General features: G+C 38.8%; 1 protein-coding gene across 1 annotated transcript in view; it reads left to right on the top strand.

Moving 5' to 3' along the window:
• The first annotated feature begins 1,190 nt into the window (after positions 1–1,190).
• The window catches only part of arhgap24 (Rho GTPase activating protein 24), a 73,102-nt gene continuing 48,416 nt past the window's right edge, over positions 1,191–25,876 (top strand). Inside the window, exons 1-2 of the mRNA XM_044174223.1 lie at positions 1,191–1,653; positions 11,718–11,942. Of these exons, the coding sequence (XP_044030158.1) occupies positions 11,733–11,942 (210 nt within the window). The 5' untranslated portion in view covers positions 1,191–1,653; positions 11,718–11,732. The remainder of the gene's footprint in view (positions 1,654–11,717; positions 11,943–25,876) is intronic.

The following is a 25,876-nucleotide window of genomic DNA, read 5'->3' as shown; positions in this document are numbered from 1 at the left end:
TACATTAAGATTGTGTAGAGGTTCTGTATCTGTCTTGTGGTAATAATATTAATTTTAGCCTGCAGGTTGGCCATTTCAGCATATAATAGATAGGAAAATAGACTTCTAGAATATTCTTAATACACATTTTTGTTTTGTTTTTGTCTTTATGTTTTTTATAAAACAGCATAAAAAATAAACCTCCTTCCTCCATTCGTCTTCCCCTTCATTGATGTGTCTTCCAACCTTTTCATTTTGTATGCAGTTCTTTGGGAACCTTGTGCATATTTCCAAACTGTTCTCCAGTGAACGCTCTTTGTATAGAATTACATATAATCACCTAATTCTGCATTCTTAGGACTTGCATGGCAGCCATGCGTTGGAATCTGTAAGAGAGTAACATCTTATCATTTCATTTTGCCTGTTCTCTTGTCATAAATCATTGTCTACGACTGGTCATTAAGCAGGTTGTGAGGAGTCGATGAGGAGCTTAATAATTGCATGATTGAGCTCAGGAATGTACTGTACATGTCAGAATTCCTCAGTTTGTAAAAGGATAGCAGACATGACAGGATAGCATGCCTCACATCCATAACTACAGTATCAAGGCTTTACCTATGATATTATCTCCATTAATCATACACATTCAACATTTTTATTTTAGTATATTACATACAAAATGCTCCTCTTTACTCAGGCAGACATGTTCTTCAGAAGGAACCACTGCGAGACTATAGAATAGGAAGACATTGCAGACCACTCCCAGGTAAACAAGATGCACTCTATGCTGGTGTGTATACAGCTGGGCTCACGCCAAAGTGAGGATAGTGTCACTGAATAAATGTTTGTCGAGATGCATGCATGCAGTCATTTGTATATGTCATCTTGAAGACACCTTAAAACTGGGGCAGCTTTCTGTGTTTGTATGCTGAATTACTCACAGATGCTATTTGGGAAATTATACCCCACATTATGAACCACAGCAAGGTTTAGGAATTTCTAGACATTTTGAGAAGAGTTTTAAAACTGCCAGTTGCTTTTGTAGAATCTGAAATACAAGATAAAGTCAGCTGCACTGCTGGAGCACTGCTCATTCTCATCTGGAGACTTCCTGAAAACATGCTCACACACACACACACACTTTCCCCCTCCCTCTCTCCTCCTTCTCTCCTCCCTCCTCTCTGTAACCAACATACACACACTGTCTTCTCAGACTGAGTGTGAGCGTCTCACCAGCCAGGATGACTGGAGGAGTTTGGACTGCATAGGCTGCACTGTTGGGACAGAGTGTGTGTTTGTGTGTGAGTGCATGTGGGTGTGCATGTGTCTGGGCGGACTCCCGCTGTAATGGTGCCCTATGTGTGACTGTGCTGACCGCGACAGCCATTCTGTCCACAGCAGAGACTTTCTCAGCATGCAGATGGTGTGAGCAGTCAGGGAAAAGTTTATAACAGCTCGTCTGAGCCTCAGCTAACTCAATCCAGTTAGTTCAGGAGGGAAGCAGCAGCAGCAGCAGCAGCAGCAGCAGCAGCTGATCTGGAGAGCAACTTCAGCTCATCTCAGTCCAGGATTTCTGTTGATGTTGACTGATTACCTGTCACTGGATTGGATACAATAGTTGAGCATCACCACACGCCAGAGCTGAAGGATTTAACAAGGCTGTTTATTTGAAAGGTGAGTCTGCTGTTTGAGGTTGTACAGTTTTATAGTATGTTTTTGCATCTGAGGTATTGTTATATATTAGTGATTTTGTGGCAATGTCCCCATTACTCTTGAACCACATTCACACATCTCTACACACTTTGCTAATAGGAACGTGAAGATGCTGTAGGCAAATAGTCTGATTGACTGGTCCAATCTTAGAGAGGTTGAGTGATGCTTTAAGTTATGTAATTTATATTTTAAGCAAGTATCCCTGGATTTGCAGTAGTAGCTCCACATTCTCTAGCATAGCAGTATATGGTGGTAGCTTTGACATTTGATGGTGTTTTGGGGTTCCTGGATCTGTTTAATGTTTTGCATAAATGTGTTTCATTTACTTGCAACACATATGATCCCAGACCACAAGTAGAGGAGGTAAGCAAGTGCCTTCAATTTACTGAACAATGATAAGATACATCAGTGCTTTTGGTGACTGAACATTTTTTTGGAATAAGCTTTTCAAACAAACTCCCAGCAACACTCATTTTCTAATGGATTTGATCACTAGATTAATGGTTCATTAATGTGAAATATTTTAAACTAGTGGCACAACTCATCCAGCTGTGTCACCAGCAGTAACCATCATATTGAGATTGGAGTAGGGAGGAAATAAGTGCCCAACTTTCAGTAATATATACCTGGGTATATATATGTATATATGGGCCTGCTGGCAATCTGTGAAACATATTGTGAAAAAGCTACACTCTTTATCTAAAGCATATTAGCTAGATTGTTAGCCTGTAACAGCATAACTGATATACCATTTTCCTGTAAGTAACCATAGCAATGACTGTTGGACAGCTGGAAAGCATCAATTTTCTGTACTTTTCAGGTAAGTTTAAGTCAAGTAATTAAAATTCTGTGCACTTACTGTACTGTCGGCCTGTTAGACCAAATTTTGCAATGGCTCACTAATTCTGGTGCAGGACGTACAGATGGCGAGACTGTTGCACATGCCATCCAAAACACTGACCCCCTGTCGGCTGGCCAAACAGAGAAGAAAACTCAATTATGTCTGGATTAACGTGCTAGTTGCTAGTGCATGTACGAGGATGTCGCTGACTGCAACTACTCACAACATAATAACAATGAAAGGAGGCATAAAAGGATAATGAGAAAAGATTTCAAACAATAAGAATGAAAGGATGAGAAGGAAAGAACAAGGAGGATAAATGTTGATAAAATGATAGGGAAGACAGAAAAGACATCTATGCAACTTGTTTCCCCCACCTGGTGTGTTAATGAAAAAGGAAGATGTGAAAGCAAACAAGGCACGAGCTGAGGTAGAAGAAGGGAAGATATGATGATCCCTGTGTGCCAGGAATGTCTGCAGTGCACAAGCTGTGCTGCTGGAAAGCCCAGGGATCAGGTTCCCCATGTCAGCTGCTGCGCTCGACTGTTCCCAGGTCTAACTCTGTTTATTGAGAGAGAGGAATGGATGGAGATGAGGAGGACTGAAACTGCAGCAAAACTGGAGAAAAACTCTTGTTCGATTTATGGCAGACAGTTTGATGAGAAGATTGATACCACTTTCATTTCCGCCCATTAAATATAAGTCTACAGCCAGCAGCTGGTTAGCTTAGCTTAGCACAAAGTATGGAAACGGGGGAAACAGCTAGCCTACCCTTTGTCGAAGGGTAAGAAAATCTTCATACCAGCACTTGTAAAGCTCACTAATTCACACATAATATCTCATTTGTATAAATCATACATAAACTGTGTAAAAAAACAACAATTTACCATCTTTCGTTGCTAGTATAAAGTATAAAAATGTCAAACTACTCCTTTAACATCAGTTAAATTAACTTGACACAGGCTAGTTCACCCAGAGAATCTATAGTAAGGTGTAGCTTAGCTTTCCCCAAAATGCTAGAGCAAATGACATCTCTGTGGAAAATGACTATGATCACAGGTGTGATTTTCAGTTCGCCCTTTCACTTTTTGACCATAGCATCTTGTATCTTATTTTGTCTGGAAAATATTCCCCTGTTTTCACATTACTGCATTACAAAGGATAGCCACTTAAACAGTATCATTCATTCAGTTATAACAGTGTCAAACATATGTAGAATGAGTCAGTGGTCAATGTGAAGACTTCACCCTCGCTTCTCCACAAGGCTGCCGCTCAGTTCCCAGACATACTGTGACACATGGCGTGGAGGAAAATGGAGAGGGAGGGGCAGCGATGCTTGTCGAGTGGGTAACGAGTGTATCATACCAAAAGCCTGCATAGAGTATGAAGGGGGTCACATATGGCGTCTAAATTGATGTGTAGACAAAACAGACACTGACTCATCACATTGATTCATACAGGAAAGCCAGCGAGTTTATTTGGCATTTCAACAGCACGAGCAAAAAGAAAATGTGTCTCCAAGAAGCAATCCTTCTGTGTTTGTGATACATTACATCTCCCACCCTCACCTCCCTTCCTCTCTTCCTGCTTCCATCCATCCACCTATTTCTCTGTGACTCACAGTGGTTTGTGTAGCTAGTGACTGATCATGGACTACGTACCTACCCTATAATGAAGGATAGCTTCCCTTCAGGGTAAAGGGGTGGATCAGGGTTTGAGAACTTTTATCCGTGACCGCTCTGAAGCCCTTCCTCTTTCACATCCTCTCCAAGATTAGCAACAACAACGGCAAAGCAAGAAACATGCCCTTCTCTCACCTCTGAAACGAAACAGACTGCTCTCGAGGTAGCAGCTTTGGTAGCGAAGGGTTATATTTGTCTTTAACACATGTGGGTCATGGAGGCCCTACTGTGCAGACTTAAAGGGGGATGGTTGCTTAGGGATATTTAAAGGGTTGACAGCATTGACTGGCAATGTGAAGTTCATGTTTCCTCTGTTGAATGTTTTATAGTGTTTTTTTGTGTGCTGTTAGCAGGGTACGAAGGTGGGTTGTGCACATATCCAGGTGGATTCAATCAACTGTCAAACATGCTGACTTGCATATGCAAAAAAGTTGTCACATCCTGTGTGTCCACCAATGTCATTGTACCGGCATCTTTGTGGTGGTGTAATGGAGGAGAGAGACAGATAGATAGATAGATAGATAGATAGATAGATAGATAGATAGATAGATAGATAGATAGATAGATAGATAGATAGATAGAGAAAAAGAAAATACACTTCTAGTTGTCAAAAGAGATTTTATCAGACTTGATAAGACTAAATGGTAGCACTGTTTTGACTCTCTATACTGACTTTTCTGTTTAACGCACCATTGACCTTTGCGTCATCCAAGGAAAATTGGCACAAGGAAAGGCTTTACTGGCAAGCACTGGGGCCAATGTGGAGTTCAGCAGCTGCTGAAAATGCAAAACTGAGGACTGAAGACAGACAGATGGTAATGGCACCATCGGCCATATGTCAAAGGACACGAATAAAGAATTAATGTCTGCTATTCATCAGTGAATCATTAAGGCTTCAAGCAGGAGATTATTTGCATAATTGTGATCACTTGATAACCTTTAATATGAATACAAAATGCACATTATTACTACGAGTTTTGATCAACATGTTTTGAACATGCGATCAATTTAAAGTCCTTGGCAATTGACCATTTGCTACATCCCTCCCCCGAACAGCTATTGTCCAATCATAGCTTATTAACCTTAAGTCATGGCAGGCCTGTCAAGCTTTGGATTTCTCCACATAGCCTACTGAAGCAGAGTAGCCTACATGGGGCTGTATAGTAAGAACAACACTCTGCATTTAAGTTTGGAGGGTGTGGTCTTTTTTATAGCCTTTCTAAAAACAAAAACTAAAGAGCAAAAATATAACAAATGCATTAAACTGTGTGTTTATCTGCTCTAAAATAAGCTGCTATCATTAGCATGCCCAGATAACTAGCTTACTAACTACAGTAGCGCCTGAAGCCAAAGAGAACATCTTTATAACTACATTCATTTGCGGGGTTAAAGCTTACGATAAAAAAACAGGATGCTATCAGTTTTGGCTAACAATTTAGCATCTCTGTCCTGCTCCTTATAAGATTTGGAGTATGAAAGCTAAGCAGCCTAACAGGGTTATGTTAGAATGAAGTAGTCTGATCTTACATTTTTCCTAATCATATATACTAGGACTTAGCTCTACACTACAATATAAGAAGAATGCTGTTTCTTCATTTATATATCTTTTATATGGATAATCAACTAGTGAGGATGCTTGACTGCCTGGGGCATGCAACTTTAGCTGTATGTGGCCATCAAGTGCATATTTTAGACCCCTATTAAGATACAAGAAACACTAAAACGAGTCAGCTGGAAACATTAAAAAGTTAGTCAGAGACAGTCTTTTCTATCAAGTCATGGTGCTAATGTTAGCTTAATTAGCTAGCTAGCTACAGCTGGCAAAAGCCTGCTAGCAAAAGTTGAAATATCAGCCAAAGAATTGACTGCCTGAAATCAATCATTTCAAAGATTACTAAAAATTTCAAGTGGTAAACCTTACACCGTTATCATGTGAGCGAGAACGGAAAGCTTAACAGGCATAGCAACAGTGAAAAAGGGGGTGAGGCTTAGCAAATGGTCAATAGTTTGAAAACTATGAAATCATGTCACATGATGTCTGTAAAATGCACTGTAGCACATTCATGTTTACCATTTCAGCCTGTGATGCTTTATAGCAACCACAGGATGGGAAAGGCAGTAGATTTAAGTTTGAGTCCAATCTTTTCTTCACAGAGTACTCCCTTGCTGCTGTGACTGGCCACTTCCTGTGGTCACAGAAAATGTCCTGCCACTGTCCTTACCCGACACCAACATTTTTGGCAGTTTGGACAACAGTGTGTAAAGTCTCAATTAGGGGGAATTGAATGCTCTTCTTTTTGCAGCGCAAAATGTATGATTTAGGTAACCTGGCTGTATTTTTACCCCCCAACAATCTTCTCAAGCACAAATTTAATTTCCCAAAGGATGAGCCAGACTGTGAAGTGAGGCCTCAATCTCCTTTCCTCCAAACCAGCTCAATTCAAACAAAGACTTGTCAAACAGCTTAAGGCTTTTTGTGTGCTGTTAGCGTCACTACTTTCCCATATGGGGAACAAACAGTCTGTGTAAGCACTGAAATCTAGCAACCTCCTGATGCTGTGAGACTGGTCCTGTATGGACAAGACGATCTGCAGTTTCACATTTCAGAGATTGTACAATCTCATCAAACATCCTTTCTTTTTTAGACCTCTAGAAATCCTTATTTCCAATGGTTATGGGTATAATGTTATTCATGATGTAGCCAACATGTGGTACTTCTGAGATCATTTGCACATGAAGAAAATACTTCACTGATATGTAAAGGTTGCAATCACTATTTAAACCTGCATGCATGCTGAATTATCATCCCATAGCATTCGACAAAACACAGGACCCCTTTTCATTATGCATAGGTTTGTCATCACAAGTATCAGTTTACATAAAATGGTTTTGTCCGAGGAAACAATTGAAAATAATTTATTGTACAATTCAGTGCCTGTTGGTTGCTCTGAGAAAAGCTTTCATAACTAAAGACATGTCCAGAAGCTGTATTCTATTATTTCACTGACAGACGCATATTTCTGAATCACAACAAGGCGCAATACTGATATGACCTGGCTCAGTATCCATTTTACTGATGGACACAGTCAGACAGAGAATACTAATACCTCAGTGCCGAAATAGAGACAAACACTAATGGTGGTTTGAAAGATTTGTACCCGTCATAGAAAAGTGAGCCCATCCCTTTCTTTTCTTTCCTTCTTTTCTTCTGAATTTTTTTCTTTTTATTCGACTGCCACAGAGCCACAGTTGCATCCTGCTAAGAAATTAAAGAGCATGCCACAAAATCTTAGGGGGCTGATTCACGACTATCTTTGTGTTGTCCTTTCAAGTGTACAGTGTGTGTTTGTGACATGTGTATGTGTGGCTGTCTGTGCTGTATTGTGAGCTGATGTTGTTTATAGGGAAGGTCCGGGTGCCTCTTCCCACTGACTTCTTAGTATGGTCAAAGTTCTCAGGCGTGCTGTGAGAAAATTCTGGGATATTCTTAAACTCAAGATGTCTTGAATGTTACGTGACAGATGAGACAGAAGCAAGTGTTGCTAGACATGAACAGATGGTAATGCAGAGCGTTAATTGCCATTTTGGAAATGAAATGCTCCATCATACTGTCACGTTCATTATTCTAGAGATCAGACTTGATGTCATCACCAAACTTAAAGACAAAAATTGGACTTCATGTCAATCTCTAACTATGTTTACTTTTTTCTGTGTGGTAAGTAAAGAGTTTCATCCCAAAATGAGTTCTCCTCTAGCAATTTTGAATACAACTCTTACTTAATTTGAAATGTAACACACATGTATGGACATCTTTTTAAACAAGGAATTTTAGGCATCAGTTTTAAAATAGAGTGCACCTTAGGGACTATTTAAATCTCTCTTTCTATGATTCACAGGTAAAATTTCCTTTCCTTCCTTTAATTTTTCTTAAAACTACCTTTCTACTATTTCAGGCTGCCTTGTAAAGTAGATAGCCTATGTCTTTGTTTTAGGTATTCCTTTTCCAACCTTGTTTTTATGATGGGGAAAAAATCATCAATATTACATAACTAGTTCCACTGCTTATTTTGGAGACTGAAGCTCAGAATACAGAGACACTACTGCCACACAAGATATACCCACATACGCACCTGCACACACAGGTGTTTTACAGGGACAAAGAATGCACCTCTGAGAGGCTGCTTTCAATGTGCTGATTGGACAAAACAGTCATGTAGTGATGTCTTTTTGCAGAGACTTTGCAGTTGCGTCATAAATGTGCATACAACCTCATTTGGCACCATCAGGAGGTTCACTGTCAGCAAAAATAATGGCTACATATAAAATCCAGGTTGGAAAAACAGGTCAACTACCTTGCCTTTAGCCCTTGTTGTTGCTCGGGTTGTTGCTTCAGAAAAATCAGGTATATTAACCTAAACAAATGTATTTGCTTTGCTAGCTAGCTCATTGGCCTGGTAAAGAACCCAATGTTATTGTTATGATTTATTTTACGCCAATGTGTTTATAAAATGACTATTATAGTTATGCTGGCTACCAAACTGTATATAGTAAGCAAAAAGTCAGAAGTGTGAGTCAGTGAGGAAGTGTTCCCTATCAGATACCGCAAATCTTTTCTGACTTAACAGCCTTTCAAGCAGCTGTAACTGAGAAGCCATGAGTGTTAATTCTGTATTTCAGCATTTTTGAATTTTGGCTGCGGAATCTTTAAAACAAAACAATATATAGCCTCCTTGCAATCCATATTACTAGTATTTATATGCAAAGTGGTTAATATAAATAAAAGAATGATACTGTATATATATATAATTGTTATCTGGTAATTATATCACAATATACTGTAACAAGAGTAAGAGTCTAAAGCCATGCTAGTGAATCTGTGACGTTGTACTTGACAATATTAACATGCTGATGTTTTGCAGGAAATGTTTACCATGATCACCATATTAGTTTATCGTGTTAGCATGCTAACATTTACTACTGAGGCTGATGGGAACATCATTTGTTTTGCAGGTATTTGGTCATACACCAAATTCTTAGACAAATTGAAATTTTGGCCTGATGATTGCGCTAGAGGACAAAGTTGTGGGATCACCAAAGTTAATACAATTCATGCAGAGGGGGACATGAATGTCTGTACCAGATTTCATGGCAATCCATCCAATAGTTGTTGAGGCATTTAACTCAAAACCACAAATGTCAACCTCATGGTGCTAAAGGAAAAATTAGTGGGTCACCATTAGGATTCATCCTCTGGAGACCATGAATATCTGTACAAAATTTAATGGCTAGCCAATTGTTGCTGAAACATTTGAGTCTGGAGCAACATTGCCATCCCTTGACCACTTACCACTTGCATGACTCAAAAGACCAACAGTGAACTTAACATATAAAAAAGTACTGTATGTCTTCTCCTGTATGTCATCTTCCAATGTCCAGCTTGAAAGCAGTTGTTTATTCCACCATAGTTCATCTTCATGTTGTGCATACAATATAGTATTCATTACTTTATGGCTATTGTTAACACATAATTTCCCCATGATTCTTTTAGATAAGTCTGATAGAAGGGGACATAAAAATTTAAATGAGTAACCTTCTAAAGGTCACAATTCATCATGCTGTTCCTTCATGGGTCAAAGAACCAGTAACTTTTACACTAATCTCCATTTGTGTGTTGATTTATATATTTAGTAATGATTATGCCTTCTATCCCTGTATGGCAATTTATTAGCTATGGACTACACCACAGTGTAATGTAAATTTTAAGTAGTGTTTCTACTCTCAGCCAGCACCAAGTTATTCACATTAAGAAACCTCTGAGTTATTTACCATTTCAATTCATAGCAGCACAGGCCAGTCCCAGCAGTGCTGTTAACTAGGCCCTGTGCAGAAGGCATGAAATTGTAAAGGGGCTGTGGAACCAGACTGGCAACATAGCAGGTGACTCCATCAACAGATGGGTGTGTCAACCCTAGACCGTGATTTATGCTGTGTGTGTGTGTTCATGTCTATACTTTCAGATTGTTTAAGCTAAGAGAATCAAGTGCGTAGGAAGCAGCAGGGATAGAGAGGTTATTTCCTCCAATATTAGTGTTAAATGATCCCACACAATGCAGAATTTTCCCTTGAATGAACTCAGCTCTGTTGAGCACTGCCCACTTTTTTCCCACATAGATCCAGGATTATAAGGGGAGCAAAGATGAAGTAGAGATGGACAAAAGATAATAAGTAGGTTTTGGCCACCACAATGCAAAACAAGTGAAAAACTACTATTTTCTTAGAGGATTACAGAGTAGTGAACGTGTTTGTGCCTGCACATGCATACAGGACTCGCTTTCTTACGTGTGCATGGAACCAGAGAAAGTTTTGAAATCACCACAGCAGCCCTGCTGCACTTGCTCCACTGCTGCCTGGAACACTGCTGGGCTACATCTGGTCCTCATCTGGACCTGTGGGCTGTTTGGACTTCCACCAAGGCAAGCTCAACCAGAGCCACTGATAACATGGCAATGCTTAGAGCTGACGGCAGCAGTCTCCAAGTAGTAGCATATGTCACTGAATGATGCACAGGTATAAACAATCTATTATGTTTATGGAAACAATATGTATAGGGTGACTTATGGTGCTATTGTTTGTGACTGCACTCATGTATTTACTGCATGTGTTGATGTGTTTTAGGTGCAGCCAAGGATATTTGTCACATTTGTCCGATTTCATCTACTTGAATAATAAGGTCATTAAAACTTCAAAACAGTTAAAAACGTTGAGGGTTCAAAGAGACAGAGACAAAATGTTACAGTGAGACAAGAGAAACACTGGCAGGCCAACATATGTATGCGGTAACACAAGAAATAGATTAAAGAGAGCAGAAGTTTGGCCTGTGGTCTTGTTATCTGGCTTATGAATTCCTCCTCCCACACTTCCCCTTCTGCCTTTGCAACACTCAACTCTGTCTGTCTCAAATTCTATAATGCCCCACAACTGGCAAACCACAACAAATAAGCCAAACATTCCTGCTACAGGGTTAATACCTCCAAACCACAAAACCATTTACTTCAAGTGGTACCTGGCCACGCAGATAGTTTAGGTGTTATTTGCTGAGGTTTTGAGAAAGACAGGTGATGCATTTGTTAGAAATGAAATTGACATTTGAAAAACTCAACTCAGGATAATCTACAGTCTCTACCATGAAAATGGTTTTCATTAAATGAACTGAATTAATAGTTTAGACGAACAGACTTGTTGCTGCAGTACAGTACATTCCTCTATTGGTTGAAATCTTGCACAATATTTGGACTTTAAGCTTTAGAGTCACTTGACTTCTTCATAATTTTTCTTCTAAATACTTGTACTGAGTTTGAAAGGAGAGAATTTATGAATTCTGCATCATCTGTTTGTAATATGTTGCAGAAAGTATTTGTTTACCTAATGTTTACCTATTGCCTACTTGGAACTTGCAACTTCTGTAAATCTAAACAGATTTAAACTGTTTTGCCTTTTTGCAGGTTAGAGTTGCTGTAATGGACGACCAGTGTGTTTCCCACAGCAGTCCCCAGCGCAGTAGAGGTCAGGCCAGCACAGAGATCCAGAGGCAGGGACGGCCGAGTGTCATCAGGTGTGGGTGGCTCAGGAAGCAAGGAGGTTTTGTCAAGACTTGGCACAGTCGCTGGTTTGTTCTACGAGGGGACCAGCTCTACTATTACAAAGACGAGGAGGAGACCAAAGCCCTGGTAAGGCTGAGAACACACTGAAAGACTAGACCAATAATTTTGAAATAATGGCACAAAACAGACTTCACGGACTGCTGTGTCTCTTAGTGACAAAAATGATCAGACGGCAAGTCCTTAAATCATGCAGGAACTTACATAATAGAACATATATTGGTACTATGAATATTCACATTGATCTATTGTGCATTATCAAATACCAGAAATTAGTCAAAGTAATTATGCAAAAACAATAACTGAGTTTGGGCTGCTATACAACTATGTACTGTTGTCAGTTAAATCAACAAATCCATTTAATCTCTTCTGAGTTGATCAAGCAGACAAATTCATTCCAGCAGTCAACTAACTTGTTTCCTTAGAAACTTGAAGAGTAGTTGATCAGATCAGAGATACATGCTGCGGGTGGAAATATTTGGGAATTATTTGGTTCCCATGCTCTGTGACAGCTGCAGCACCTGTTCTTAGTCACGTTAATTGATTTGGAACTGTCAGTCACAACCTCAGACTGGGGATTCCCCTCCACATAGTCGGGACTTCCACATATGCTTAAAGTAATCCTCTGTGTCTCCAGCCAAAGTCACCCCCTACTATTACAGATCTATATGCTGGATTTAATGAGATCAAAACACAAAGAAAAATACAGGTATTTTTAGCTAAAGATAAAGGTGACAAACATGGCTAAAAACACAAATATATATTTGTGTTCTATATATATAATTATATATATATATATATATATATATATAGTAAAGCCAGATATTCTTCTATATTTTCTTCATTGTGGATTTTTAAGTTTCTAACAAACTAAGTAACTGATATAAAACTAAAATGAATGAAATAAAAACAACAGGGCATAGTAGTATTACCAGTATTAGCTTACAATAGGAATGAAATTGTTTATATAAAGGTAAATAATACAAAGCTTGAAGGTTTTATATATCTGATTCAAATCGCTAGATGCGATGCATAGTGGTTAATCATCAAGTGGTAGGCTAATGTCCCACTTTCCTGACTTACTTCTATGAATGTAAAATTACTCTGCCTTTTGCAAACAAAGGGACCACCTGTCTCTATCTAAAGCTTCAGTTCCTGTAATTATGTTATTTTGTGCAACTGAAATTGTTCCTACTGATTTTAAAAATAAAATGTAAGAGAGTTTGTGTGGATGTTTTGTCCATCACAAAGAAAAAATTTTGTTCTGTCTCTGAACAATGGACACATGGGGTCTACAGAGCACATGCATCTTACAGCCAAATTAGACAACAAGATCCTACTCTGATTCAAATGAGTCGGGTTGTTTTGACTATTTGACTATAAGTCAAAGTAAACTGTTACAAGCTTGTTTTAACTGAAGCCAACTCACAAAGCTATCCTGAAAGAATAGGAGACAATGAGTGATGCAGACAATAAGGCTGTTTCTAATGTTACTGTAACCAGGCAGCCTCTCTCACTGACACTGTGTGGACTGAACAAAGAAGGAGAACCAGACAGACTTTTGATTCTCATTACAAAGGAAAGTCAAAGACATGTGGAAATGTGGAAGATGAAGATAAATAATTAATTCCACCAGGTTAGTTTGATGAGGCGCTTCATGTTTTCTGTTTAACTGTCTTTGGTGAAGTTGAACTGACAACTGGGATAAAGAGAAATTAGAATCTGTTGTCATTGATATATGTATACTTCTGTTTTAGGGCTGCTCAGGGATCAGTTTGCTGGGATTGAGTGTCGAAAGCCAGGGACAACTGAATACAGATTAGAAGCGATATTAAAGGAGTATTTCAACATCTCGGGGAAAAAGCATATTCGCTTTCTTGCCAAGAGTTAGATGAGAAGGTTGATACCACTTTCATAGCGGTTAAATATGAAACTACAGCCATGAGATGATTACTAGCTTAGCTTAGCAGAAAGACTGGAAGCAGGTGCAAACAGCTAGCCTGTACATTATGGCTCTGTCCAAAGGGAAAAAAATCTGCTTACCAGCACATCTAAAGCTCGGATGAAACAAACAAGATACAATATGTTAATTAGTGAGCTTTAGATCTGCTGGTGGGTGGATTTTTATCTATCTTCGAACAGAGCCAAGCTAGCTGTTGCCCCTCGTCTTTATGCTAAGCTAAGGGCTGACAGCTGATTACAAGATTGGCCAGTGCGCAGATTCACAGATGTCTAGGAAATAATTAGAAGTTACTAATTCATTAACATTGTATCAAGGAGTCTGTTCACAAGTTAAATACATTATAATCCTTAATTCAGAGTTATTTAAAGTCTACCTGTTATGTTTTTATTAATTAGCAGTTCCCTTACTTATTGATTGGTAACAACTCTGGTTATTTGGTTATTTCTTGTGGAGATACCCTTTTGCATTTGTCGAAGCCAGCTGTTTCACACCAGGAGCTCTGTTCTTTGTCTATACAAAAAACACATAAATGACCACAACCTTTTCTAATATCCATTCCACCCAAACAATATCCTCTTTTTCCAGGGGAAACTTGAACACTTGAGCACAATTGAAATCTTCATTCTGCTGCCCATCTACCCACACTTCTTTGTCTGGCTGATTTCCCAGCAAGCTCAGCTCAGGCCAAACCCAAGCCACATCAGCAGCAGAAGTCTCTGAAGGTTAAAGCTCCAGACCTGAAGGTGGGCCACTGGCCAGATACAGGGAGAGGAGATATTCTTCACTGCTATTTCTGGGTAGCGCTGGTTCTTAAGCAGACTATTTAAAACAGAGCATGGTCTCATATAAGGAGCACCAACAGTTTTGCTTTAGTTCTTGGTGCTGTGAATATCCTGAGGGAATGATGCAAATACTGTGGGGAAGTTTTTAATTTCTAATAATTTACAGAAAATGACAATTTGTTTCCCTTTGAAATATTCCTTCCATCTATATTTATCCACCCAGAAATGTTGATCATTAGTCCCTACAAATTCATCTACCTAATGAGCACTCTACTCTTCTACGTTTTGTAACTTTCTATTCTTTCCTACTTCTGAAACAAAGCCAGCATGAATTTCAGATACCTAAAACTGCCACTTTTTGCAGAGAATGGGAAATTTCAATAAAACTAGGTCAGGCACAGAGCAGTGTGTTCAAAGTCCTTAAATCTCCATGACCTCCAAAGCAGAGCAGCATGGAATAGCACAAAAACAACACCCTAACATGACACAGTACCCAACAGAATACAAGATAACTAGTCTAGAGTTTCCAACGCCCCGAAAGAAAGAACACAAGTAGGGCAAAGAAGAGAGAGAGCCTCATCTGAAGTTGTTCCCAGCCTCTAACACTGATGTTCAAGATCAGGTCAAACACACACACACACTAAGATATATCTCTTAACTGTGGTGTGCAGTGGAGTTAAATGTCCCTGTCCTGAGCCATGAACCACGTAAGGCAGGGTCTGAAGCCCTATTTAGATCGGCTATTAATTCATTCTCTCACGTGCTGTGAAGTCTCCATTTGTTACCTGTCACATTTGCCTAATTGCTGCCTCCTCAGTGAGAGCAGGAACATCTGCCCCTCTCTGTTGCCTATGGAAACACAGACACAAGCGTCAGAAATCTTTCCCTATTTACTACTTTGTGCATTATATTTACTTTCTGCCATTGGGTGTTTTATTTTATGAGTGTCAAATTCTAAATGTAAAATGACTCATCTATATAGTAGTGTCCATAGCATTTACACTATGATTTTCTAAAAACTCCACAATGCCTTTGCTCTATGTGTAAATTACACTTATACAACTTTACACCAGACAATGATTTCTAAATCTCATATTCATCTATTGAATGTTTATTACATAAGTTGTTGATCTATTTTTACATTTTCCTGATAAGCGATCTTTTGTGGTCATGCGAATAATTGTCTCTTAGAAGCAAAGGCAGAAGAGTGACATTGTTATAGCGCCACAAAATCTTTCTCTTTATCCCAGAGAGGAGGTCGGGTTGGTGAGTTGGGCATACAATGTGTCCAACTTTGATATTAAGGCCACAGTTCTCGTCCAATTTCCTACCAACACTTAACATTGGTTCCTTTTAACTCTGAATCCATAAACCTGCAATAACAGATGTTTTAGCCACTTCAGGGCAGCGGAAACAATTTGTAAACACAACACTGACATACACTGATCAGCTTTGATGTTGATTCGGTAAAACTTGTTAGCATACAGTTGCCTATTAACTTATCCAGCAGATGTGGAGAAACATTAGCCATCATTTGGTGTTGGTGTTTTGGGCCACCTGACGAATGTAATCTCTGTTTAGCTCTGTTTTTGGCTCTGCTAAATGCTCCGTTATGTTCACTAGCTAGTCACTAACTGTGTCTGTCTGCCGTCTGGTGCTGAGAAGGTAGCACACAGTGGGTTTCTAGAGCTTTTTCATTGGCAAGAGCTGCCTGCTGCTTCGATGCTATGAGAGCAGTGAGAGTGAACCAAAACAGTAAAGGTACAGATGATACAACCAAAACAATGAGTGGAAAGAAGCTATGAACCTTCGTAGAGCTAAGGGGAACTGTAGAATCAGGCGATAACTTTCTGTGGGTTCGTCACTACTAGCGACACCTTTCACATTACACATTGTCGTTTCATCCTTTGTTATGGGTTGTTTTGGAAGCGCTGACAAATTCCTGCCAATAGGGATGCTATATCAGAAAACACTCGGGGAACACAACAGGTCCTAAAGGTTATAATGGGGAGCCAAATAAATAGTCTCCAGACATAAGGATTGAATTGAACCAATTTATAGTGGTAATATTTGTTGCATGACTGTTTTATTGGATTACAATAGTTCATTATGTTGTTGTGGCCACCTTTTTGTGTTTTTGTATGTGCAATACACAGTACATAGTAAACATACTGTACTGAACCAGTCCTAAGAAAATAAAGGTAACAATACTAGCACTTAATAACTTAATAAGAAATGAGATGAGATTTGGTTTTCAAATGCTGCTGCTCAGAGGAATTCTGATGTTTGTAGATAACATTATTATTGTCAATACAGGGAACCATTTTGTGTCCTATACAATCGGGCCAAACCTCTGTGAGCAACGTGTGGAATCTGAAGAATGGGAGTCAGATGGAGGTGAAGGGTCACTGAAAAGTATGCGTAGGGTACGGCACGTGTGGGTTTAGCGTCAACATGCCATCTGCTTGCCCTTACTCGTCCATGGAGATGTATGCATGCACAAGTACATGCATGTACTCACTCACAATCTCACACACACACACACACACGCTCAGATTTCATCTGGCTGAGCCATAAACAAAGACAGTATTCATTCAGTGGGTGAAATGGCATGATTATTGTAATTTAAACCACTTAGTATTGTATCTGTATTCCAATGAAGTAAGTGAGGTAACATTATGAATGAATGAAAGAATTGTAAATGAATATATTGAAGCAATTTTATTTTATTATAAATTAAATTTGAATTTCTTAAATTCAAATTTAATTAGGATATTACGATTCTCGCCACAACAACTCTTACAAGTTAGTTCATTAATATTCATAGCACGAGGGTCTGTGTCTGAACTCAGATAAAATTATCTGAAGAAAAGTAGTTGGCTTTAAAGGTGGGGTATGCGATTCTGGAGAAATCCAATACTATGACAAATACCATGATTTAGAGCGAACAACGACACAGCAAGTAATATAACTAACGATTGCTAGGTTGTGGGTTAGCTTAGCTAGGTTTCGGGTTAGCAAACTGTCCCTACAGTTGCTGCTGCGAAACTAACAGCCAGAGAGGACGAGACAGTTTCCCAGAGCCAGCAAACCAGCTCCAGACAGCGATACTCACAACTCTCCTGCTACTATAGCTAACATCACAACAACAGCATATCTTGGCAAACTAGAAAGTAAGCTGAATGTTCGCGGGCAAGTCATGTAACGTTACCTGACACACAAATCATGGCTCGAATAGTGTTGTGTGGCTCGGTCCGAGCCACTTTGTTTATTTACCATTTACAGAGCCAGGAGTTTTATTTTCAGCTCGCACACACAGAGTGGACAGCTAGCATACCGTGAAGAGTAATTTGCTGAATTTGACAAAAAGTCGTGCATTGGATTAGAATCACATACCCCACCTTTAATGAGAAATTGCGTTAAATCAATAATGCAATGAAAATCCTTTGTTTTACCTGCTTGAGCTGGAAACTGTTTGACCTTGGCATTTAACAGAAGTAAATAAAATGCCACTGCAGTCATTTTTCATACTGCAAGACTGTGTCGCCTTACTGCTCATTTGATGAAACATTAACACTGTACCATTTGTCTGAACTTCACTCCTACAGTAACTCACTTTTGACAAACATGCACATTCACTTGTGAAGGTTCCAGTGATTCACATTGCATCCAGACGTGATCTGACTCACATTGGATTTGAATGTTGGAGGAATGTGGACAATAATGTGGACATTATCCAAACACTCTCTTGTATACGTCATTAAACACATGCCTGACATCATCTTCTGGTTACAGAGCCAAACACAGACTTTGTATGGACATGGCTGGGTGCCACCTGATGCATGAGTGACATACTAAAAGCCATTTATTGCATCTTCTCTCATTCCTGACATTATTACTTTGGTTATACAATAATATTCAGGCACCGACATTTTCTTCAGGAGGCTCAATACATTAGAGCAGTGAAAAAATTAATCATTAACAGAAGACAGTTGTCAGGATGACAGTATTCCTAGTGCACACACCAAATACAGAGACTAGTCCCTGTGACTCCTGTATGATGACTACATGTCTAATAAGCTCTGTATTGATAGATGTAAAAGTCAGCTAAGTCTCGCTGGCCTTGCAACAAGGACCTGCAAGTTCTGTTTTCTGAGCACTTTCTCTGTCTCCAGTACCTTACGTTGTAACAGGGTACATATGAATTTTAGGTATGTGCAGGTGTAGTGGTATTTGTACAAGTGGTGGAGCACATTTCCTTACAAGACATGAGTATGCAGCTGGTGCAGGAGCTGTATGAAGAGTTGAATCACATCAAAATTCCTCACACACAACAGGGGTTTCATTTGGTATCCCGAGGCAAAAGACCTTGTCTGACTTAAAATACTTCACTTTCTATTGTATTGTCCCTCAGCATATAATCGTAAGTGTTGGTTAATGCCTGTAGTTAGTATTAAAGTGACTATAATCAATAGTTTTATATATTATTAGCAAAGGATCACATGACTTGTATGTGAAAGGGGACCTGACTCTGCAGTTCCACTCACTTCTACAGAGCATTTAAGCATCTTTCAGATCATTGTTTTGGTTTTCTTGTCCACAACTTTACTGTTTATTGTTCGACCTAATGCATCATTTTCAACCACAGCAGGCAGCTCAGCAAAAAGCTCTAAAAACCCACTATACACTACCTGCTCAGCAGCAAATGACAGACAGACAAAGTCACTTGTGAACATAGTGGATTTAGCAGCTCAAGAGCCAGATATTTCCCTCAGGAGTTAGTGGAGACCAAAACAGAGCTAAAAGGAGAGTGAATATTGGACTTAGATTCATCAGGTGTCCAGAAACACAACTCCAAATGAATGCTAATGTTGCTCCGTCTGTGGTCAAAACATCAGTTATTGCAGATTAAGCTTAAAGGAATAACTCAAATTGTTTTTGGCATAAGGTGGTACCAGTTACTAACCTGTAGTGATAACTATTGATTAATGTTTTTTTTAAGTCTTAATTCCTATCCAGCTGATGGCTTGCCAGATTATAAATGAATAGCAAAACATTTGGACAAGCTAACAGAGACATTCTAAAGCACTATATGTTACTAGGTGCTTTTTATTTTGTGTAGCAGGTCACTGCTCAGTCAGTCCCCAGTCTGCGGCAGAAGTGACCTGTCAGACAAAAATGTGTATCAGCAGTATCAGTTTGTGGCATATAATCCACTCCACTGTGCCCTCTCAGATGCCCTGGAGGGAGGTCTGAGAGCAGAATCAAGTATCAGAAATACACAAAAGCAGTTTGCTCTTGTGGATGGTTTAAATATTTTTTCATGCTGCCTTGTGGCTTAATATGTTTCTGTTGACTCTGCTAATGTTCATTTTGGACTGCTGGGAGATTTTCAGTCACAGGATTCTTAGCCACAGCTAATATCATGGCATCATTATCACTAATGGTAAGTAACTCAGATCACCTGATGTCAAAAAATACACGTTTTAAGACTTCTCTTTGTCTATGGCTGTTTATGGAAGTCATCCATTCAATGGAATAACCTGCCATACTGCTGCAAACATGTGATTCTATATCTTATTAATACAATGTTAGGTTTAGAGTTAGAGATGATACAATAGCTGAAGTGATTTGTCTTTCTGTGTGGTTGTAAAAATACATGCAACTCAGGATGGAAATCATGTTTCCTGCATTAGCCCAGTGACATGTTTAACAGAACTCTATCTTTGAAACAAAGACTTCCTCACTTCCATATGGGTAGTTTTGTAGTCTATGCATTTAGTTCATCATCTTCATTTCTGTTTTGTGAAGTTTGCTGTGAAGAAACTGACCAATAAATCAAAGCCATGCTTGAGATTTGGTATCATAGTACAAGTATAACATGCCTCAGTAAGGTACTCCACATCATCAGCTTTAGAGAGAGCTTAATGGGTAGCAGGAAGGAAAGAGTTTAAATTACCACTAAGGGTACATCAAGGTGGAGCACACGTGCAAAGGGACATATCAATATACACTACATGCACACACGTAGACAACAAACACAAAACATATACACTCACACATAGAAACGGATAGACACGATGCACAATACTCAAATGTAATCCGTCAACTCAATCCAAAGATGTTCTGAAGTTAATTTAACATGTGACCTTGCTGTATTGCAATATACTGTTACAAGTGCAACATGACTTTATCACACTAATGCAAAAGTACTGGATCATAAAGCTCCTATTTTTTTTCCTGATATCTCTGTTGCAAAGTGATTACATGTCCCATGAACAATAACTGACTATGTTTTTTTAAGGGGAAGTGGGTAATATACTGTATAGACACTGGTATGGCAGAACTGTAGGATCTCTACTGATTCAAAGTACTGTACAAAATTACTACAGCAGCTTTCTGGGATTTTGTTGCATCCATGTTTCCTATAAGATTGGGTGTCTTACACAGTCACAGTCTGGAAAATTAGTTTTTATTAAAGCTATAACTGCTTCTGTCAACTGTACACAGCTATTCCCCTAGACCAAGACTCTTGTCCATGACAAGGTATCTCGAAAATGACTGGTCACATTGAATTTCCTGCTGGTAGTCATGCTCCCCGGAGAAAGAACTGCGGTTTTCATCGTTTGCTCAAAGTCTCCTCTCTTTGGATAAAATTACACACAAAATATCTCATACTGCTGTAGGCAGACTCTCATGAAATTTGCTGAGCATGTTCATGCTTGTATATTCATATACTCATCTGTATGTGTGGGTACCTGGTATCCACATGACCATGTGTAAACATTTTAATGTTTATGTCTTTACTATATTTTTTCCTTGTTTGTAGCTCTAGTGCAGACTCCATTTATACAACCTACCAACCTTGTTTTAATCTGTGTCATTGATTTTCTTTGGTATAGCCAAACTAAATGTCATCATATTATCACTTCAGAGGATGTACTGTATATCAAGCGTTTAGTCTACTTTTTTTTTCTTGGTGATCTTCAAGTCCCAGGGATTTTTACCATCTAAGACTCCAGGCAGTCTGCTTCTTAGATGTCTCATTTTACTCATCTGTTCCTCTCTCTCTGGCTTAATAAAACAAAGCTGTGACTGTCAAGTTTAATTTGCGTACTGTGGACCAGTTTATTATTCGTGGATTTAAACTTTCTGTAGTTAAAGTATCCAGAGAGGTGTTACAGTATTATTTATTTTGGATATTGGTAACTGATCACACAAACAGCACAGGACACAACAAATAGTTCATGAACAGGAATATGGGTTCTCTCTGTTCTGTGGTTGGTGCAGCTGTGCTCTAGTTTTAAAGGTGGGACTATGCTGTAATCAAGAGCAGCTGAACTAGCTGCAAACTAATATCACTGGAAAATAGTTGATGAGAAGGAATATGCCACCTGCATGTTCTGTGGTTGGTTATTTGTATACTTTGCAAGCCATAGCAGTGATGGCAACTGCAGCTGTGCTCTAGTTTTAAAAGTGCAGATATACTGGAACTGAGAGTTCAGCTGAATAAGCTATAGCTATAAAAACAGGAAACACATTAAACTGATATCTTGAGTTTAGAGCATGTACATACAGTATGTGTCCATAATATCATACAGTACTTTACACAAAACTGTATCCACATGCTCAAGCCTCCACATTTGCAACCGAATTGTCATTAGCTGTGCAAAGAATTCACAGTATTTTTACTAAAAACCTCTTATTATGTTCGTCACAGTTTATACTTGAAAAAAGTGAGGACAACTTCAGTCTTATCACCATCAGTATGCATTATGATACAATATGCCCTTGCAATGACACAGCGCTTCATATCTGAACATGTTTTGTATGTTATTTGCCTTAGAAGAAGATAAATCCATAAAGCACATAAAGTCAAAGGAGCATGCTGACTTTAATAAGGTTACATAAAGACATTGAGAGAGATTATGCACTGCAGAGGAGGAACATTTATTAGTAAGATATTCATGTGCATCATTAGAGTGTGCATTTTGTGATATTTTTGTGATGTGTGTGTGAATAAAAACTATTGTTGATATACTGCTCCAACATGCATGTTATATCAAATATGTATATGTAATATGACCGTAGGTACATGTGTCTCACAAGGTCAAAAATCCAATTTTTGAAAATGAATTGGGGCAGAGAAACTACAAGTTGTTAACATTCTTGAGCCATTACATTCTACTTCTTAAGGTTTTACATTTTAACAGAGGACTGTGTACCCTTTAATCTCTAGCCTTTTATTTTTATAAGATTTCACAGTAATTGCTTTGGCATTTTATATTCTCTTTAAAAGGAAAAAACGGATCCGTGTAAAATCATTCATTTCGTTATCTTTCCTTATATTTCATGAATTGAGAAATGTCAGACTGAAGTCGTTTTTCAACACACAGTCCTGGGTTAGGCAGAAGATATTTCACGAAACTTCATATATGGGAGTTCTTTTTGGATGAAGATAAAAAGTCTCTGCATCACGCAGGCAGCAGCAGCAGTGACAGGTATTACTGCAAGAAAGTGGCAGGACACTGTGTTTTCCAGCTGCTTGCACATACACTGTAGGCTTTCTTGCTTTTTTGTCTTAGGGATCTTGTAGTTTTTGAAACATGCTTCAGACCATTTCTTGTACTTGTTGTCTGCTTCTATAGCTCTCTGTCCCAGATTTTGTTCTACATTACACAATTATTTGCTAGACGGTCCAGTGTTGCGTTTGTATTTAGTGCCAGAGATTGTGTGATTTTCATAAAGTCTGCCTGCATTACAAGTTCAGACCATCATATCAGGCAATATAGCTCCAAACATGGGCGAGTTTTCTCATTCATCTTTGGTTACTGTTTCTGCCACTCACTGTTTTCAGCAAATATTTCACATAACCTGTTTAATGGTTACAGCCGTGTTTTGTGATTTTCCCAACTTTTTAATTCACCTCTTGTTAATTTCAGTCTTTTCAGTAGCATCACTTTTCATGTCTAACTTCTCACACCATTCACCCACAGTTAATCCACCAAGTAAATAAAAATCCACCCTATTTGACTGGCATATTAATATTGTAGTGAATGTTATGCAGTCGCAGCTGTGGGTTTACTGAGTGTTTTACAGTGGCTTTTGAACAAGGCTCAGCCAGTCAGAGCTGAAAACCAGAACTACCTGTTTTAAAACTGTGAAATAATGAAGACATTTATTGGATTGATGGAGTCAGCGAAGCAATCAGAGCACAACAACCGTTGAATAGACACTTGAATAGGCAGGTCTTATAGCAGGCACACAGGCAAAAATAGAGACTCCGATAGTGAAAAGAAAAAAACACATAGACATACAGATGCACTTACACTTACTATAGTCCACACACACTTACTATAGTCCACACAGGCTAAAAGTATACGTACCGTCTCCAGGTCTCCCACTGAGTTTGACTTCCTGTGTCTGAGAGGTCACTGAAGCTGCAGAACAGTAATTATTGGCTAGAAGGACTACTGATCAACCAGCCAAGGTTTAATGAGCACTTAAATGATCTGTTACACCAATAACTTCTGGTTAATTGACTTCACTGTGAGCATTTATCTGTTTGCAATCTGAAATCAATTTCTGCTCCACAATATATTGCCCTGCATTTCATTATCTTGCCACATGTCCTGTTTTCTACACTCATTCATCAAACCAGATCATTATTTAATAAACTAAGGTTATCTTTAAACTTAAACTTCATACTTGATTGATTTATTTTACTAGCCTTAAACAAATTTTGCTAATGCTAGAGACTTAGTCTCCAGGAGAAATTCCAGTGGTGTAATTTTTATTCTTAAAGTAACTATTATCAATATTTTTATGTTAACGATGGATCACATGACTACTTGTATGGAAAAGGGGTTGCTGCTAGTGATGAACCCTCAGAGAATAATCACCCAACTCTGCAGTTAACTGTAGCTCTACGGAGCTTTATAGCATCTTTGAGCTCATCATTTTCCGACCTGCAATTCACTCTCACCGCTCTCACAGCATCATTGTCTGGTGCAGTAAGCAGCTGTTTTCAGTGAAAAGCTCTGTAACTGCACACTACCTCAGCACCAAACAGCAGAATGACAAAGTTAGCAACCAGCTGGTGAATATAGTGGAGCATTTAGCAGTGAAAGAGCAAGAGTGAATTTTGAACTTACATTCATCAGGTGGCCATAAAACACGACTCTCAATGAACGTATGTTGCTCTGTATCTGCTGGATGTGTAAATAGCCAACTCTTTGCTAGCAAGTTTGCCTATGAACTTTAAATGTCAGTGTTGTGTTTATAGCACTCCCCAGCGTTTAAAGAAACATTGCAGTATTTTTCAGCCTGTGTCTTTTTCACATTATTGTGGCAATTCTGTTATTCTTGTGGCATAACAAAGTACTGTATATCGGTTCAAGCAGCGTGAGACTCCTAAAGCTTTCCAAATAAACTTCTGTTTTAAATAAGTCATTAGGTAAGGTAAGCAATGGAAGTGGCCCGATAGATTAGCTATGGTATTTAACTGCAGAGAGATCCACTCTTGGGGCAACTTGCCAGGTGACCAAACTAGCTGCTAATTCCCATGAGACTTTAAGCATCTTCTTTATCATGTAGAGGACACACTTTTAATGGTATTAACTCATTAAAACAACATTTAGACATTAATAATGGATAGCCTTTTATATGCCACGGTGTACAAGCTGGTCCCACAGTGTCTTCCTATCATTTAATTGAGAAAGCCTATCTGACCTAAGGGTAATTAATGAAACACCCAAGGCTGCAGGGAACAATGAGGCGCACAATTGCACAGACATTTACCCTGTAACCATCAATATACTCCAAACAAACTTGAATGTTAGTTTTATGACCAAAAAAACGTCTCATTTGGATTTAATTGCTGCAATGTGTGCAGGCTCGTCAGACAAACTTGTAGATGCTATTAAATGAGCAGAGCTGGAGTCACAGTCAGTATTCTGGTATTTGCTTACAGTCTGAGAAAACACGAAATTTGATTTAATTTTGAGCATACTGTTGGACACAGCCTCAGAAACGGCCCCCTGACAGGCTGGGCTGCTGCTTACAAGCCTAAGCCTCCTGCTGTCGCTTTTCTCAAACAGATTTCTCTAAAACTTTTGTTTCCCATATGTGTGTGTAGCTTTTTGGTTAAGAACAAAAGATAATTGGATTTGTGTCATTACACCATTTCCAAAAATGACCTCATCCTAGTTAACAACAATGTAAAAATGCAGAAAACACTCCAAAAAGGTTGGGGTTTT

This window comes from Siniperca chuatsi, linkage group LG18 (assembly GCF_020085105.1).
Source record: "Siniperca chuatsi isolate FFG_IHB_CAS linkage group LG18, ASM2008510v1, whole genome shotgun sequence".
NCBI classification, from domain to species: Eukaryota; Metazoa; Chordata; class Actinopteri; order Centrarchiformes; family Sinipercidae; genus Siniperca; species Siniperca chuatsi.
Note: the sequence above shows the minus strand (reverse complement) of the source record. Positions and strands in the feature narration are given on the sequence as shown.